The sequence below is a fragment of the Tyto alba genome, unplaced genomic scaffold (assembly GCF_018691265.1).
Source record: "Tyto alba isolate M040663 unplaced genomic scaffold, T.alba_DEE_v4.0 Super-Scaffold_12, whole genome shotgun sequence".
NCBI lineage: Eukaryota > Metazoa > Chordata > Aves > Strigiformes > Tytonidae > Tyto > Tyto alba.
In genome coordinates, this window is record NW_024881274.1 from 674,253 (window position 1) to 692,667 (window position 18,415).

The 18,415-nt window shown below is 54.7% G+C and overlaps 2 protein-coding genes and 1 pseudogene across 2 annotated transcripts; 1 reads left to right on the top strand and 2 right to left on the bottom strand.

The window, feature by feature from the left end:
- Positions 1-444: 444 nt before the first annotated feature.
- On the bottom strand, positions 445-2,146 carry LOC122152822. The gene is given in 3 exon segments (XM_042787182.1): positions 445-807; positions 809-905; positions 1,857-2,146. Coding segments are annotated over 3 exon segments (663 nt in total). The 5' UTR covers positions 2,131-2,146; the 3' UTR covers positions 445-515.
- Positions 2,147-5,605: 3,459 nt separating this feature from the next.
- LOC122152782 lies at positions 5,606-7,930 on the bottom strand (annotated as a pseudogene).
- An 8,096-nt stretch (positions 7,931-16,026) lies between these two features.
- Positions 16,027-17,924, top strand: LOC122152783 (C-terminal-binding protein 2-like). Its single transcript, XM_042787089.1, has 2 exons — positions 16,027-16,085; positions 16,615-17,924. Exons 1-2 carry the CDS (start codon positions 16,027-16,029, stop codon positions 17,564-17,566), a joined length of 1,011 nt encoding a protein of 336 aa, XP_042643023.1. The 3' UTR covers positions 17,567-17,924.
- The last annotated feature ends 491 nt before the right edge of the window (positions 17,925-18,415 follow it).

Here is an 18,415-nt window from a genome sequence, read left to right on the forward strand (position 1 = left end):
GGATGAGAGCTGTGGAGGTGGCATTAAGACCTTATAAGGGAAATATATTGGGGTTTGTGTTATTAGGGAAACAGCGGTGTTTACAGGATGGTGGGGGTGGAGTTTTGAAGGTGCTGGGACAAGGGTGTCTTATGCAAGTTTTTTTCAGGTTGTTCTTTTATTATTATAATTTTAAGATAAGCGTGTTTCTCAATATTCATAGCTAACAATTGTTAAATGGGGTATTTAGTGGTAATTAGTGATCTTGAGAAAAGAGATCCTAAATTGCATCTATTACATTTATAATTTTCTAGTTTGGCCGGACCGTAAGATGGATGGTTGGTGGTAGCTAACTGTTGATTACTGGAGATTGAAAAGCAATATCCCCCTTTAACAGCTACTGTCCTGAATAGAGCATCAATAATAACAGCAATACAGGCAGCTGCTAATATGTGGGTGCCTGCTTTTGAAGTTAAAAATATAGGGGGGGGGGGTTATGATTCCCTTAAAAGATGAGGATGAGCCTCAGTTTGCCTTCACTTGTTAAAGGACGTAAAATAATCTAACTCAGCCTTGCAGACACATCCCCTCCCTCCCCTGGGTTCTTGCACAGCCAAGGAAGCTCCCTGCACCGGAGTGTCTTGCACAGCACAGAGGTACAAGGCACTGTCAGAGACCTCAACTTCCTCCAGCTTCAGGACACTGGATTTCCCTGCGGTGTTCAGCAACGTGGTGAAACGGCCGCTCTGCTTGGAGCCAGCTGCTGCCTGGTAGGAGACCAGCTGGGGGCCTTGGCCTTTCCTCTGCTGGTACCAGAGCAGGGCATAAAGTTAGAGACCTGTATGTGCAGGTGGTTTGGAAGGTGTCTCTCTGCTTCAGCGTGACTTGCCCTTCTTGCTGGGTGACGGTGGTCTGCCCCACGGTGCCTGGAAGAAATCAAAGGTCAGTGACTGTGCAGGGAAAGTCTCCCAAATGCAAAACGAGAGGGGATGCAAAGTGTCAGATGAGAAGGCTCCTCGTGGCCTTCTCTCAGCCAGAGCCCCGTGGGTGGGAACAGCAAACTGTTGAGGGTCTTTGGGCAGGAGGTCTGAGACCTCAGCTCAGCGTGGATTCCACAGCACAATAATGCCCATTACTTCCCACAGGGATACCCCCAGAGAGAGCTGTGCTTTCACCCCGGTCTTCCATCCTGACTCTCCTGCTGCCGCAGTCTCCAGGGAAGAGCCTGTAGTGCCTGGCCCTCCTGTGCTGGGTCCAAACACCCCCAGCAGGGTGAGGCACCAGGGAACTCCTGCAAGATGTTGCATCCTCTTCCCCATTGCCTGTCCTCTCAAAAGGCTCCGTGGTCCAGGAAGGGAAAAGGAAGCCCTGGCAGCGCAGACACGCAGGAGGAATGGATAGCCAGGGCATGCTGCCTGGCATGTGCCAGCCAGGAGAGAGACTGGGACATCCTGAGAACAGGAGTGGGATGAGGGAGCTTTCATGTCCCTGCATCAGCTTTCAAAAGTCCTGCGCCCTTGGGCTGCAAAGGCAGACAATGTGTAGTGCAGAGAGAGGAGAGCTTCTGCAGTGATCCGTCTGTGAAACACTGAGCCCAGCCAGGTCAGCAGAGAGAGGCAGAGAGCTGGGCAGCTGGCAAGAGAAAGGAAGGGCAGGGGTCCGAGATGATCGGGAGAGCAGCTGTTTCTTCTCGGTCTCAGCCTGTGCTTGCCAGCAGTAAGAGCACCTTGAGAAAGCCGGTGCAAAGCCACCCTTGTGATCTGATGCTTCCCAACGTTTGCCCAGAGTTGAAGAGCAGCTCCCTGCAGAGAGCTGTGCAGGGGGGGGGTGTCCGGGGGAGAAGAGGAGGCCTGGGGACAGTCAAAGCCAATGCTTACCCAGTGGTTTCCCCAGGCATGCAGCCAGGATGAGATACTCGAGGTGCGTGCTGAGACCCATCCTCCTGCAAGTGGGAGAGAAACAAACCCCCTCCACGTCCCCACCAAGAGCCGCGAGAGAGCCGAGCTGCCGGAAATGACTCTGCAAGGGGAACAAAGAATGAACCGGGGAGGAGAAAACGCTTGTTCTTAGCACGCCCGAAATGCCTGTGCTCTGCTCTTCTCTCCTCCAGCAGTGACACGGGTTGCTCCTGCAAAAAACACCTTCTGCCATTCCAGGGTGAGGGCTGTAAGGGGGATAGGCCTGCACTCAAGCAGCTTGAAATCTCCTACTGATGCCACCTGCTAATTAATATTCGTTGTCTGTTGAAGAGCGGGTGTTGATTTCTTCAGGCAACTTTCTAGGGCCAGCTTCCTCTCCGGTGTCCCAGCCTCAGCATTTGCAGCTGCAGGGCATCTGGCGCAGCCCAGACACACAACCCTTTGCTGCCATGTGAGCGTGGCAGGGCGGCACCTCTCCCTCTGCTGAACTGGAACTGGTCCCAGACCTCCACAACCGCCCTACGCTCATCCCCAGGGACGGGCTGGCTCTTGTCAGACTCACTCGGGGATTATTTTGATTTGAAGGTGGAGAAGCCCTGGGGCGGCAGCGCTAGGGATGGGCTCTAGCTTTGACTTTGTCTCTCAAGAACAGACTGAATTTCCAAAAAAGACCATGCAGCTTGGCCCCGGCACACCTTCTCACTCTCCTGTCATCAGAACACAAACCGTTGAACTACTTCTGTCCAAGCCACAAAGGCCCGAAAGCCCTCTGCTGCCGTCCAGTCTAACAGGGATGGCCGGCGCCTCATTTCCCTTCTCAGCACCGGGCTGCCAAGGGCTTGCCTGAAGCTGTCGGGGGCACCGAGGCAGAGAGCTGGCTGCTGGAGTCCTGGTTCTCAGAGCACGGGGAGAGGCTCTGCTTCCTCCTGTGCATCTGCTCTGTCTGCGCCCGTGGGAGGATTTGTTTCCCGGGTGTTTGCATTTGTGTGTGCTTTTGCAAATGCACTTGTGAGCGTCAGTGTCTGCTGGTGTGTGTGAGCAAGTACATTTCTGTGTGTCCCACAGAACTTCAGAACCTGCCTCAAACATCCCAAATCCTCCTCTCACACTTGTCATATCTTTTCCTTTCTAAAACTCAGGCTGACCCGCTTCAAAGCTTCACCTGCAGTTCCCTGATGGCCCATCGAGCAGAGGCTGAAGAGCTCTGCCCTCCCTCCTCCTCTCCCTCATCACTTACGCAGAGACTGGGCTCACCGGGTGCCTCCTTTATCACTTTCCCTTTTGCCCGTCCTCCCCTGTGCAAGCAGAGGGCACTTGGTCAGACAGCCTCAGTGAACCATCCGCTCTGACCTTCCACCCGCCCTGACAGTGACCTCTGGTGAAGTTCCTCAGGTGAGCCAGTTCCTCACCATGCTGAAAGGCTCCTGTCCCCAGAGAACACTGGGTCCCTGAGTCCAGGCTCTGGGGGGAAACCCCATGGTGAGCTCAGTCTTTGAAGTGTCTCCCTGCGACACCTGCAGCAACACTAAGCCATGGCTTTCACTTTCCAGGACGCCTGAGAAGTTACAAAATGAAGGAAACGGGAAAGACAGGTTGAATGCGTGCTCAGTTTCCGATGGAAGGTGAGTGTAAAAATACACTCAGGTCACTTGAAATGTCATTCTGGAAGGAGCTCGTCCACGCTCCCTATTCCAACATATTTATTCTTTGCTCTCCCTGATGTCCTGCATTTCCTACCAGGTCCTGCATACACCCTCACAGGCCTTTGTGTACAGCTGAGCATGAGGACAGACCTGAAGGCCACCTCCAGGTGGGATCCAAATCTTATCATTCTTTCCCCATCCAGCACGAAATGGACTTCTCATCCACCTTTCAGTACCTCGCAGAGGTATTTTTCCCCAGGGCCAGAGGCTGAGCTTTCTTTCTCACCTCAGAAGACCTCACTGCCAACAGCCACTGTCACGGCTTACTGAGCTGACACCACTCCAGGAATTGGAACATGTTGGCCTGCCACCATGGCTGCTCTTGTCAGCCTCCCCCACAGCTTCCCCACTCCAGGGACAGCTCTTTGCTTTCCAAGACAGACCGAGCATAGCAAGAGACGTGTGCACAGAGGGACAAACTAGATCCCAGAAATGCCCAGCCCAGAACTGCAGCCACTAGCAGGTTTCTGTTGGGCACAGAACCCCCAGGGACTCAGGGACACAGGGGCACCCCCACGGCCAAGCACTGGTGAGTGCCCAGAGCTGGAGGAGAGACCTGAGAAGCAGAGGACAGCTCGAGAGATTCAACAGGGAATCTGGTCCGGGGTCTGGTTGATGGGTCCCGCTCACAAGTTGAGGCTGTCACTGATCCCCAGAGGCAGGGCTAGGAGGACATTTGCCTCCCTTGGGTGTCTCTTGGCCAGCAGGGAAAGCCACGGGAACAGCCATGTCTCCTGCCAAGAGCCCCCTCCTCCAACAGGGATTGTTGGTGGCCACCGAGGGAAGAGGAAGAGCACGACAAGCACCTGGGATCCTTCTCCTGAACACTCCCGGCTGGGTCCCGCTCAGTTGCAGCAGCTCAGGATTGTTCCCGAGTCGGCTGTGGCAATGAAGCCTCGTGGCAAGGAAGGCCAACAGCATCCTGGGCCGCAGCAGGAGGAACATCACCGGCACGACAAGGGACCTGACTCTTCCTCTCTACTCAGCGCTGCTGAGGCCACCTCTGGAGTGCTGGCTCCAGTTCTGGGCTCCTCAGTCCAAGAAAGAGATCTGAATGAGCCCAGCAAAATGCTGCAGGACCGCAGCATCGTTCCTATGAGGACAGGCTGAGAGGGCTGGCAGTGGTCAGCCTGGGGAAGAGAAGGCTCGAGGGGGAACTTGCCAGCGTGTGTAAATACCTGACAGTACGGAATGAAGAAGAGACTCTGCTCAGTCAGGCACCCTTGGGACTGCACCCCTCTGCCATGAGGAGGCTCTGGAGGAAGAGAAGTTGAGGTTGTTGAAATGCCCAGCCCAAGGAAAGACCTAAAATTCTGACACGTACTGTGTTCCAGACTTGCGAGTGCCACAGGAAGGTTTTTTAGAATTGGGATTTTCATCTTTGGGTGGCCAGGCCACAGTTGGGTTTCTGACAGCCCTCCAAGTCAGAAGGTGCTGGAGCACCCCCTCAGACACACATATCCTGGTATAGAAGTGCTGCCTCTCAGCTCCAGGTCTCATTGCCAAAGGGGCCATGGGGAACCTGAAAGTTCAGGCAGGAGCCTGAAGGAGGAGATCAAAGGGACTTTGGTCAGGGAATAGGAGCTGCAGGCTGTTTTCCTGATTTTTCTTCCTCCTGGGGATCACAACCAGCCCAAGAAGAAAGGCAGGAGTGTCCATGGTGAACTTCTGCCATCCAGTGCCCAGCCAGAGACAGGGACCTGCACCCGCCTCTCTCGGGGTTGGAGACAGACCCTCTGCAGCCCCCAATGTACTCCTTGTTCCCTGGTAGAGTCTGAAGGGATGCAGAACCAGGAACATGCAAAGGCACCAGGAAGCAGGAGTCTGACTCCCTATCCCCAGAGGCATTTCTCTCTCCCTTCTCTGGGGCCATGGCTGATGCTCTTCAAGGGAACCAGCAGTGGGAAGAGCTCCTGCAGTGAACATCCACCCAGAGTCACCCCTGTTGGGCACGAAGACATCCAGCACAACCCTCTGCTTCACAGACATCTCCTCCCCATCCCTTCAGGCATCACAGTCATCCTCTTTGTGTAGCAATGACTGAACCCTGTAGGGTGAGAGCAGAATATCACATTATGAACTTGTTTCTGAGTGCATGAGGTTTAGACTTCTTACATGCTCCACTGGAAAAGTATCTGGGGGTTGTGCAGACATGGGATGCTGAGGGGAAGGAGCACAGACAAGCAGAGGGAAGGATCAAGGCAGCTTGTTTGGGAGCGAGTATGGGAAGACAGATGGAGGCAGGGATGAGAGCAGCTGATTGCGTGTGAACACGTGTCTGATCCGTGTGCTGGCCTGGCCACGCCTGTGGCTCTGCCTTGTTTGTGCACCTGCCAGCAGTTCCCTGCAAACCCAGTGATGAAGTCCAGCTGGGGCAGGGAGCGCGGCTGAGCCTTCCCTCTGTGCCTCGGAAGCCCCTGACCATGGGCTTGGAACTGCTCTGGCAGCTCCTCGAGCCACACAGGGCTCCATGGGGAGCGGCCGGAGCCCACAGTCCCTTCCCAGAGGCCTCCTTCCAGCTCCTTGGGCAACGCAGCAAATCTGTTGCCGACTCACTAATGAGGGAGGAACCTGGCATCCCTTGAGGCTGTGGTCAGGGTGCTCTATCGGGCTTATAGGGAAAGGTTTTGGTAGAAGAGGGGCTGCAGGTGTGGCTGCTGTGAGAAAATGCCAGAAGCTGTGCCAATGTCGGGTAGAGGTGGGACCTGCCGGCTCCCAAATGTTCCACGAGGACTGTCTCCCATGGGAGGGACCCCAGGGCGCAGCAGGGGAAGGGCGTGAGGAGGAAGGAGCCGCAGAGACAACGGGGGAGGAACGGGAGCCAACCCCGCTTTGCCATCCCCCTGGGCCACTCGTTGGGAGGAGGCAGAGAATTGGGGAGCGGAGCTGGGCCTGAGAAGAAGGGCAGGGCGGGGGGAAGGGCTCGCAAGGTTTGGGGTTCAGCTCCCCTTCTCCCGCTCGGATTTGATGGGCCCGAAATTGCCGGGGCCCGGGGCCGGGCGGGGCCGGGCGGGGCCGGGCGGGGCCGGCGGGGCGAGGCGGCCCCGGCGGGTGGAGCGGCAGCGCCCCCTGGCGGCCCCGCCCGGGGCTGTCCCCGCCCCCGGCCCCGCCCCCGCCCCCCCCGCCCGGCCCCGCCCGCGGCGGTTCGTGCCCGGCCGCAGCCCCGGCTCCTCTCCCCGTGTCTCCTCGGGCGCAGTAATACACCGCCGCGTCCCTGCGCCGGGGCCGGGCGAGCCACAGGGCGCTGGACCGGCGGTCTGCCGCCACCGACAGCCGCCCCGGCGGCTCCCGCACATCCTTGCTGCCTTTAAGGCCAACAAGGAGTGCTGGGCCCCGGCCCGGGAGCTGACGGTACCAGTAAATGAATCGTGAGCTGCATGTTGGGGTGCGAGCAGTTGATGCTGATGCCGGTGCCCTCGGTGGTCTCTGCCGACGGCTCCTGCTGCACCTGGGCTCTGCCCACAGCCACTGCCGAGAAAACAGAAGGAAAGTGTAAAGGTCTCCAAAGATCACCCAGCTCTGATGGCTCCTTCACCCTCTCCTTAGAGGGAGAACTCGTTGGTAAGAGTGGCAGTGAGACAGAGCTGGACCAGAACATACGGGGACAATGTGCTCATCGGCAGGGATGGAGGGCAACCCCGGTATGGGCGTGTGGAGGGTGGGCAGGGAAACTGAGGCAGATGCATGGAGAGATGGAATGAAGGCAAGGTGCATGGATGGATGGATGGTGAGAGGCAGAGGAGACAAGAAAGTTCAGTGTGTTACAGTGAAAGGTGAAGGGTTGAATTCAGAAGAATGAATGCTGAAGAGCAGGGTGATGAGCCCATGTATACTCTGATGCAGGAAAGGAAACTTGTGCCTACAGCAATGAAGGAAGCAGAGGGAGAGATGAGAGAGGGAGTCTCGGAGTAGAGGAAGGGGTGAGGGATGCTAGAGGCACGGAGAGATGCGTCAAAAAATGAGTGTGTAGATGGCTGAAGATGACCCAGGGGGAGAGAGAGGCTAATACAGCGAAGGAGAATCGGTTGTATTCAGAAGACGAATGCAGAATGCACGAGAGAAGGAGCGGGTGCCTGGAAAAGCGTGCTTGTAACAGCAGAGATGGTGGTAAAAGAGGGAGGCTGAGAAGAGGGGATTGGGGGGGTTGGAGAGGGGGCCGAGGGATGGCAGAGGGGGAAATAGGCGATGAATAAGGAGAGGGAAGAGTTACCGCTGGGCTCTCTGGGAGCAGCCCGGCCCCAGCCCCAGCCCCCCCGGCGCCCCCCATCCCCGCGCACCCAGGAGCACCGCGGCCAGCCCCGCCAGCCCTGCGCCCCGGCCCCGCCGCATCCCGCCGCTCCGCCGCCCGCGCCTCGCTGCCCCCCGCCAGCCCCGGCTCTCTGCTCCGCCCGCCGCGCCTCCTCTCCGCCGCCTCCGCTCCTCTCCGCCGCCGCCAGCTCCGCCCCGGGGCTGAGCCCTGCGCCGGCGCCGCTCGGGGGCTCGCCCGGGCTCCGAGTGCTCAGCGGCTCTGCACGGCCACCACTTGGTCTCCTGGCAATGCCACTCTCTCCCTCCTCCAGCAAGGGCTCCCCAGCAAGAACCAGCCTGCACAGCGCCAGCTGCAGCCTGGGCCAGCAGCAGGGCCTGGGCCCAGGAGATGGAGCAGCTTCCCAGAGCTCTCCCCGAGCTCAGGGGCTGCAAAGAGCAGCCACTGCTTTCCTGCCGCTGGCAGGGAGGAGGCGGAGAGCCTCCCTTCAGCTGCCTCTCTGCACTCCCAGCACAATGCCTACGAGGGCTCTGCAGGCAAAGCGGGGCTCCGGACAAGTGTGCCCGTGGGCGTGCGCGGGGGGCAGGGGCCCAAGAGGAACGGCAGCGTCCCAGTGTCGGCGAGAAGGGACCTCCAGAGCTCCTCGACAGCAGCCCCCGCTCTCAGCAGTTCCCACTCCATCGGGCCGCTCCCGGGGGGCGATTGCCGAAACTCCCACGGAAATCCATCCCAGGGTCTGCTGGCTGGGCTTTGCCCCACCCCTCACAACTCCTGGAGCCCGGTAGCCCAGCCCCTTTTCCACCCACCTTATCCTCCTCTTTCTGAAGCCCTTCGCCTCCGGTTCGGTCACCAAGTGTTTTGCCAATTGACGGCGTTAACACAATGGACACAGACACCAAGCTAAAGAAATAGGCTTATTTTACTTTAGTTTAAAGCAGCAGAAAGAATAAGCAAGGTAATGCACCTAGTCATTACTACATAAAGCTATCTATAGTGATTAAGAAAGATCCATCACCAATTGCCCTCCTACTTTACCATCACCCAGACCCGTGCATCAGCTGGGGAGCCCCGTCCCAGCGAAGGGTCGGAGAGCCTTTCCCGGCAATTGGGAAGTCCCACGCAGGGCGTCCGCCCGGAGGTGAGGTCTGCGTCTGTGCTGTGAGAGGGTCCAGATTTTATACAGTTTAACAAACAAGTCTATACAAAATGCACAGGAGATCTCTGGTAGATTGATATGCCTCACTCAGGCTTGTCCAGATCTGGCCAGGATCCGAGCAGGTCTGAGGAGTTTCTGTTTTTCCTTCCTTTTGGGATTTATAGTTACTTCCTGTTGTTTACTTATATTTTCCAGGGATTGTTCCCAGGGTTGCATTTCACACTAATAAGATGCTGGTTGCTTCGTGTTGTTGGTAAGATGCTGGTTGCTGGTCGGGAATTCACTCAGAAGTTAACCTTGGTTTGAGGCCTATTGTTTGCGCCTTTTTTTTTTTTGACCAACGCAGTAAAAGAGGCTGGAAAGATCTGGCTAAACTCCAGCTACGCGCCTGCCCTGCCCTTTCTTTGGCCGCAGTGCCCGCTCCCTCCTGAGAAATCAGCAAGGTTTCCCTCGGAGACACCTCCGAGAGCGTCATCTGAGAAGCAGCTCCACGGAGAGGGGAGTCAGCCCTGGCTGAGCTCTCCCAGCAGAGCTCCCTGGCACTGAGCTCCCCAAACGTCGCTCAAGCGAAGGAGGGAAGCCTTGGCTGCCCTGTGTCCAAGTGGGACCTGAGCCCAGGCGGAGAAGCGGTCAGGAGGGGAGATGGGCTCAGGAGCTTTACACACCCTGGACAGCCCCGGGTGGAGGCAGAGTCTCTTCTGGACACCCCTGTGGGACAGCAGCAGGCTTTGGGGGATGCGGGCTTGAACGCAGCATCCCTTCCCTCCCGGGGCCAGCTGCTGGGCACTCAGACTGACATTCCCGGCTGGGGCATGAAGGGCCTCGTGCGCTGAAGCCCAAGGCAGTCATCAGCTCTTTGGCTTTCCTTGTGAAAGCCCCAGGGTCTGTCATGCTACTCAAAGCAAAGCAGTCTCAAGCTTCACGTTCCTGCCATTCAGTCCCAGCTTAACCCGAGGTCTCAGCCCCTGCCTCACACGGCACCAGGCCAATGATCTGCAGAAATACATCTGGCGTAGGACTGGAGACGAGAGGGGGCTTTGTCCCAGCCCAGACACACTGACAGAAGAGTGGAAGCAGAACCCCTCAGGGATGGCCACACATGCTCAGCAGGATTCCTCAGCCTTCTCCTTGCCCATAAAGCAATCCCCATCCTTCTGAAATCTCTCAAGCTGGGCAGAGCAGCCGAGTCCTGGCCTGGAGAGGCAGGGAGGGGCACTGCCAGCCATGCTGAGGCACTCCCAGCATTGTGACACTGACTTAAATACGGTTCCAAATTGGTGTGAATGCATCCTTGTTGTGGCCTGAAGCTGGCAGCAGCAGAGCGTGAGCTTTGGAGGGGCAGGAAAGGAGGGCTGAGGAGACAGGGGCTGCGTGTCAGTGCCTCTTCCCTGGACACATCTCTAGCAGGCTGGTGCCATCACCGTAGCTGCACTCAGGCTCCTTCTGAGCCTGGGAACCTGCTGCTCTGCGGTGCTCGTGGGCAGAGCAGAGGACAGTGGCCCTGCCACGAGCAGCACATTCCCTCGTGATGAAGGACACACAAGCAGGGTCATGCTCACTGGCGTGGAATTATTCACAAGCTTGTAGTCCCACAAGCATCCGCAGAAACAAAACTGCTCAAAAGTACCCAGAAGAAAAGAACACACATAGGAACACAACGGACCATGGACTCTGCTGAGGACCCCTGGGGACTGGGCAGCGTTAGGCAGGCTGGGGCCAAAACCCTGCAGCAACACAGACACCTGTGAGGCAACAACAAGTGACCGTTGGGGTGAGCTGAGGAAGGACTCTGGGACAGACCAGGACGTGGCACGACCTCATGCACGGGAGCCCACGGCATCCAGCCGAGGGTGGCTGGGCCTTCTTCCGAAGAGCAGCACTTCAAACAGACCCGGAGTCATCCCGACTGACATCACCTGCCTGCTCTGGAAATAGCCAGCACTTGAGCTGAGTGTTCACCCGCACTGCTGCATTCCTACCCAGGAAATCCTGGGGCCTTTCATCCCAGTGCTCAGAACAAGCCTTCGCTGGGAAATGGGCTTGCACAAACCTGGAAATGAAAAGGCAGCAGTGCAGGAAATGAAAGCACAGCCCATATTATTAGCTGTGATGGTTTGCGTTCAAGACGAGCTTGTCAGAAAATTGTTCCCTCTGCAAAGGGTGCCTCTGGGCCTGCGGCAAGGAAGGGCAGGTATAAAAGGCAGCCCCAGTCCTGCTCTCTCATCCACTTCTCTTGCCTCCTTCCTCCTTGGCAACCAGGTGAGTTCCTTCTCCTCCTCTTCCAAAGCAAGACCTCCGCTTGATAGTCACCCCAGCTGATATTGCTCTGTGCTTTCGTGGGGTTTGGATCTTCTTGTTGTGACAGAGGCAAGTGGGGAGACATTGTGCTTAGAGAGTGGGCTGAGGGGTCTCTTGGTTTACGAGTGAGAGAGAACGTCCCTGTGCCAGGCTGCTCTTCATAGAGCGATAAAGACGCCCTGTGCTTCCTCCTGCTTCTCCCCCAGGTGCACCTCCACCCTCGAGACATGTCCTGCTCCGACCAGTGCCTGCCATGCCGTCCCTGCGGCCCGACCCCGCTGGCCAACAGCTGCAATGAGCCCTGTGTCAGGCAGTGCCAGAGCTCCACTCGCCATCCAGCCCTCCCCCGTGGTGGTGACCCTGCCCGGCCCCATCCTCAGCTCCTTCCCACAGAACACCGTTGTGGGCTCCTCCACCTCCGCCGCCGTTGGCAGCATCCTCAGCTGTGACGGAGTCCCCATCAACTCGGGGGGCTTTGACCTCTCCTGCATCACCAGCCGCTACTGCGGCAGAAGGTGCCCCCCCTCTAAAGCTGCTGGCAGTGACCCACGGACACCCGTGGAACTGAGAACATGCTGCTGGGCACAGGATCACGAATTTGGATGTTGTTTTCAGGATAGCTGAATGGCTTTGCCTTTCTTTCCATTTCTCTTTTTGCTGCCTGTCCCCTTGCCTACAGAGTGTCCCCAGTGCCAGCCTGGTGGGGACCATCTGTCTCCTCTCCGGCCTCTGTGGCGCAGGCAGACAGACAGACATCAGGCAGGAACTTCTCTGTGGGCAAGCACTGAAGACCCTCAGCTGCCCCCACGGCTCCCTGCACTGCTGTGCTCCACTTGGAGTGACTTTGTTTCCCTCTTTTGACTCATTAAAGTTCTGCTGCATCCAAGCCTGGCCTCCATGTGGTCCTTCCCTCCGTGGACACTGCCCGGCTGCCAGAGGGGAAGGCTGTTGCTCTGGGGTGGAAGGGGAGAGGACCCTGGGAGCCTTGCCTTGTTGTGCCATTGTTCACAAATGCCCAGGAAGGCCGGAGGCCCTGAGGGGTCAGCAGCCCATGAGCTCCTGAGGAAGGGCGTTCCTCTTGCGGTGGTTGGAGGTGCACTGGCTTGGCAGGGGTTGGACTTTGGCTCCAAAAATTCTGTGGTTTGCACAATAGCAAGGATGGTAAAGAAGGGAACAGCCTTGGGATGGCCCATAGCTGATTCTCCACCTTCCTCTCCCCTCCACCAGCCAATGTAGGGGCTGTGGCCTGTGTGCATGGACGGGGCTGTCAGGACAAGTCACCCATGCTGCTGAATGCATAGGGACTGGAAATTGGAGCTACGCCTGTGGGAGCTGAGGGCAGTCAGCACAGGAATGGGAGGAAAGGCCTGCATCCCGGGGAAGGGACTGTAGTTACAGAAAGTTGGAGTCCCATGCTGGAGCATCTAAGAAACACTCTGGCCTCTGTGAGGGACTGTACATCGAAGAAAGTTTGTGGAGGACTGTCTCCTGTGAGGGGCAGCCACGCTGGAGCAGGGGGAAGAAATTGCAGAAGTTCCCTCCACTTCAGATGGAAGAAGCAGGATCACTAACTGTAACCCCATTCCCTGTCCCTGTGCCACTGGGGCAGGAGGTAGAGATATCAGGAGCTGATCTAAGCCCGTGAAGAAGAGAGCGGTGGGAAGGTGTTTTGAAAATGTGGTAATGCTTCTCACTGTCCTACTCTGTCTTTTAATTGCTTTGTTTTTTTTGTAGCTGTGAAAAAATTATGTTCTTTTTTTCTTCCCCTAAAGAGTCTGTCTTGACTGTGACCGTAATGGGTGATTTGTCCCTCCCTGTCCTATCTCAAATCCCAATCCGTAGCTTATTTTCTCCTTCTCAATTCTTGGGGGAAGGGAGGGAGTTCACTTTCCCTCTGAGCTCAAACCACGACACGTGCTTTGCCTACCCAATTAAAGAGGTCTTGGAAAAGTTTGAAAAGGGCACAGGATTCATGCAGGACTTATGCTTCAAAGCAGGAGAATTGTTGCCAGAGTTGATGGGATTTAGTGGTGATTTCAATCATGCTGTGGCTCTGCTGTGGCGGAAGGCAGGCACTGAGCTGTCTCAGCCTGTGCTTCTCATTTCCCTGCTGTTGGCTGTTTCTATGGCCCCGTGCCTTCACCTCCACGGGAGCCCCCTCAGAGGTTCAGTGGCTGTTCTTTCATCGTTCTTTTGCCCCTGCTCAACCCCTTGATTTACACAGTAAGAAAGAAGGAGGCAAAAGCTGCTCTGAGCAGGTTCGGGAGCTGGGATTTGTTCCCATGAAGGAAACAACGGACAGGGTGGCGTGACCCTCACCTAAAGACCACTGTTCACTGGGAGTTGGGGATCCATGTAAGAGATAAGCTGAGGAGGCCCTGGGCTCTGCCGTGCTGTGCTCCATGCAGAGCTTGGCCTTCAGGCCGGTGTTTGTGCTGCACAGCCCCCTTGGCCACAGGACAAGCTCGGAAGATGAAGAACTCCTGTAACCGAGGAGCCTGTCGGCAGCTCCTGCTCAGTGCCACTGACTCCACTGCCTGTTCCGTCCGTAGCTGCCGGCTGTTTGCAAAAGGTTCATCCTGATCCCGACCAGTGCACCCACCAGCCCCTGCTTGGGGCCAGGTACCTCCTTTTATCCTTCTGCCTCTCTATTGCCTCCCCTTGCAGAGGGGAGCAGAGGCTGTGGCAGGTGCCCCCGCCCGATGACAATGTGGCTCCCTGGCTGTTGAACTTCCCCTGTGCCCTTGTTCTCAGGGCTTTACGGCAGTTGGGCTCCTCGGCCAAGAGGGGCTGGGATTGACCACAGGTCAGATCGGGCTCGGCTAGAAATGGAGTCCCCTGGGGGAGCCTTTTAGCTGGTGGGACCAGAGCAGCGTCCTGCAGGTAAGGCCTCTCGCCTTGGGCTGGGACTGGGCCCAAGGAAACTCCTTGGCATTCCTGTGGGTTGGGACGCTGCCCTAAGGTGTTCCTTGATGTGGAGAGTCCTTTTCTTTTATTAGGTGAGTGACTGAGAGTTTTGGGTTGCCTTAAACCCTGGGAGATTGTGTGGCGATGGTTTGTTTGACTCTCACGGCCATTTGAACCTGCTGTTTGTATGTTTGGGGAGTGCTGATTAATTGTGCATAAAAACAAACTTTATTTTTTATTCTTTACTTGAGAGTTTCTGCAACAATTGGCATAGTCGGCAGGAGGTCGATAGAGGAGTTATTGTATTGTTGTGTCTTCTGTCTCCCAAATGTATAACAGGGAAGGAGAAGAGGTTTAGTTTCTGGGTGTTTGTGAGAAAGTGAGAACAGAGCCGTGGTAGTTTTTGAGATGACGGAAGTAAAGGGCATATGTGCGCCACCTTAGGTAACTGTTGGATTCAGGCAGGAGATTATTTTGTAGTGGTGAAGAAAGAGAACTTTGGGAAAGAACTGGCAATTGATTGCTTGAGGGTAGAATTGTTTCCAAGAAAGAGAGAGGCGGCGGTACGGAATATCGCTGTGCCGCGCCGGTGGACCCCAGCCACCACAGACCTCTTATTAGAGGGTCCCGCATGTTTTAAAGGCACCTGTGCAGTCCCTGAGGGAAAGGGTGCAAAGAGCTGTTGGTCTGACCAGCCAAGCCCTCCGACCCCCGTGTATGTGTACTAATGTGGGCAGAAATGCTCTGTGATGGGGTTTTGGGGTCTGTGAGACGGGATGGACTGAGCCGGGTGCTGGCGTGGTCAGAAATGGGAAGTTTCAGAAATGTAGTGGGAAAGTCCACCCCGAGCAGCCTCCTGGTAGGGGACCTGACCTGCCCGGGATAGGTTCCAGACCATCTTATGATTTGGGAAGGAATGGTCCTTGGCAGGAGGGTTTGGCATTGGGGGCACCCCAGCAATGTACCTGGGCAATCCAGAGATAACATTCAGAAACTGGTGGAATTGCTGGAGGGGAAATTGGAGGACAAAGGGAAATGGCAGGAATCCTGCTCCCCTCCCTGGGGAAGGGAACTGTAACCCTTTGTGACATGAGGAGGGGAACTGAGAGAGTTAAAAACTAGAAGCTGCTGTTTGGGGTTTGGGCCGCCAGTCTGCATGGTGAATTTTATTGATGGTTTGTTGGTAAGGAGCTTTATAGACATATTCTTGTGGGTCCCAGACAGATAAGTTTCTAATTTTGAATTGTTTCAGGGCCGAAATAGTGTTTTAAATAGTCAATAAACTACTGAGTTAAGACAGAAATTATCAAGAAAGTTTATAAATATAAAAGGTGCGATGGGGTTATGGAAAAAATATCCCATAGTGCAAGCGTAGTTTGGTTATCAGGGTGTAAGAAACTATGAACTAAGGGTATTGTTTATTGAAATTTATGTTAAGCTCAATGTAAAGATTAGGCGGCAAAAGACAAAAAAACTGCTTATGCAAATAGCTGCCAGACACCGCTTGTGTGAGACAAGATAACCTGTGAGACAAGATAACCTGTGAGACAAGATGACTGCGTGAGATAAGATAACCGCAATTGCTTACACAAACCAGATACTTGTGCAAGCAGAAGGGGTACTGATCAAAGACAACCACGGATGTAAAAAATGTATAAAAAGGAACTGTTTGAACTGATCAGGACGGCAGTTGGCGGAGCGCAGACTCCCCTGCCGTCCAGCGCTGTCTTTGCTCATATTCTACTTGCTATAATTAATAAAATTATAATTGGATTATGATCCATTGTGGTCTCAATTTATAACAAGGGGAAAAGGAGGATGAGAGCTGTGGAGGTGGAAGACCTTATAAGGGAATATATTGGGGTTTGTGTTATTAGGTAAACAGCAGTGTTTACTGGATGGCGGTGGGTGGAGATTTGAAGGTGCTGGGACAAGGGTGTCTTATGCAAGTTTTTTCAGGTTGTTCTTTTATTATTATAATTTTAAGATAAGCCGTGTTTCTCGATATTCATAGCTAACAATTGTTAAATGGGGTATTTAGTGGTAATTAGTGATCTTAGAAAAGAGATCCTAAATTGCATCTATTACATTTATAATTTTCTAGTTTGGCCGGACCCTAAGATGGATGGTTGGTGGTAGCTAACTGTTGATTACTGGAGATTGAATAGCAATATCCCCCTTTAACAGCTACTGTCCTGAATAGAGCATCAATAATACCAGCAATACAGGCAGCTGATAAAGTGTGGGTGCCTGCTTTTGAAGTTAAAAATATATGGGGGGGGGCGGTTTATGATTCCCTTAAAAGATGAGGATGAGCCTCAGTTTGCCTTTACTTGTTAAAGGAAGTAAAATAATCTAACTCAGCCTTGCAGACACATTCCCTCCCTCCCCTGGGTTCTTGCACAGCCAAGGAAGCCCTGCACCGGGTGTCTTGCACAGCACAGAGGTACAAGGCACTGTCAGAGACCTCAACTTCCTCCAGCTTCAGGACACTGGATTTCCCTGCGGTGTTCAGCAACGTGGTGAAACGGCCGCTCTGCTTGGAGCCAGCTGCTGCCTCCGTGGGGAGACTTTGGGCATCATTGGACTAGGCCGAGTTGGACAGGCAGTGGCTGTGCGAGCCAAGTCCTTTGGCTTCAACGTGATTTTCTATGATCCCTATCTGCCGGATGGAGTGGAGCGATCCTTGGGTTTACAACGAGTAGGAACCCTGCAGGATCTACTAATGCACAGCGATTGCATCACATTGCACCGCAGCCTGAACGAACATAACCATCACCTCATCAATGACTTCACTATTAAACAGATGCGCCAGGGCTGCTTCTTAGTGAACACAGCCCGCGGAGGGCTGGTAGATGAGAAAGCCTCAGCACAAGCCTTGAAAGAGGGGAGAATCAGAGGAACAGCATTGGCCGTACATGAGTCTGAGCCTTTCAGCTTTGCTCAGGGGCCCTTAAAAGATGCACCCAATGGGATCTGTACCCCTCACACCGCCTGGTACAGTGAGCAGGCTTCCATTGAATCCAGAGCAGGTGCAGCTAAAGAGATCCGCAGAGCTATTACAGGTCACATACCTGATGCTTTGAGGAACTGTGTTAATAAGGAGTACCTGCTGTTAGCAGCTCAGTGGTCCAGTATTGATCCTGCAACTGTCCACCCAGAACTCAGTGGAGCTGCAGCTTACAGGTTTCCTCCAGGAGTAGTGGGAGTAGCCACGCCTGGGCTACCAGAACCGCCAGTAGTGGAAGGGATCGTAGCTCATGGGATCCCTCCTGTTTCTCACCATGCACCGCGTACCCCTTCCCCAGGAGACACGAGCAAACTGGATGCAGACAGAGAGATTCCTGCTGACCAATAGCAGCATCTTTCTCTCCTCTGGCAGCAGAAAAAAGCAGGGGGGTATCTCCTCCTAGGACCTTCTTTAACACCCGACAGAGACTGTTTCCTGTTCATACAGGACGGGAGAATGCATTTCATTACCGGCAAACTTCAGCTCTTGCCTTTATTTTGTAACCCTTTTGTTTTAATCTCTCAGTGAATCTTTCTCCTTCTCTGAGGCAGGGCAGCAGTGACCTTGCCTCCCCTCAGAAATACTTGGTTTAACAAATGAGTTTTTCAGTATATCTGCCTCGGTTGTCTGTGAAAGGGAACTGTCCTTGTGCACTTGAGAATAGAAGTGGAGCTGCCTGATCAGGGATGGCCCTCAGTGTTCCTAACACTGGCCTTCAGTGCACACTTTTCAGTTGTGACTTGCAGCTTAAGTTTCATTTGTCTGAATGTCTCTAAGTAGCCATGGGGAATATTAGAAAAGCATTAGTGAATTGGAGAAGTTGTGACTAATGTCTTTATTATGCCCTTGGTGGAATGCAGCCTAGGCTGAGCTCTGTATATTACTTCGCTTGTTTTAATTCAGGTTTCCTGTGAGAACAGACGCAGCACAGGCATTGCTAGTTCTTGACCCTACAGAGTTTTGTCTGTGCGATACTAGACCGGGACTAGACCTGAAGTTGAAAGTAAGTCTCAAAGCCAGCCGTGTAAATAATTTGGAAGGGTTAAAATGTCGTCAAATGTGTTCTGGTGGCCACCGTGTTTGTGAGGCTTCAGAATAGTTCACCATGGAGTCCCTTCGTAACTCGGAGAGGCAAGAGAATGCAGAAATAGGAAAAACTTGCACTGGGAGACAGCAGGTAGCAATAACTTGCAGCTG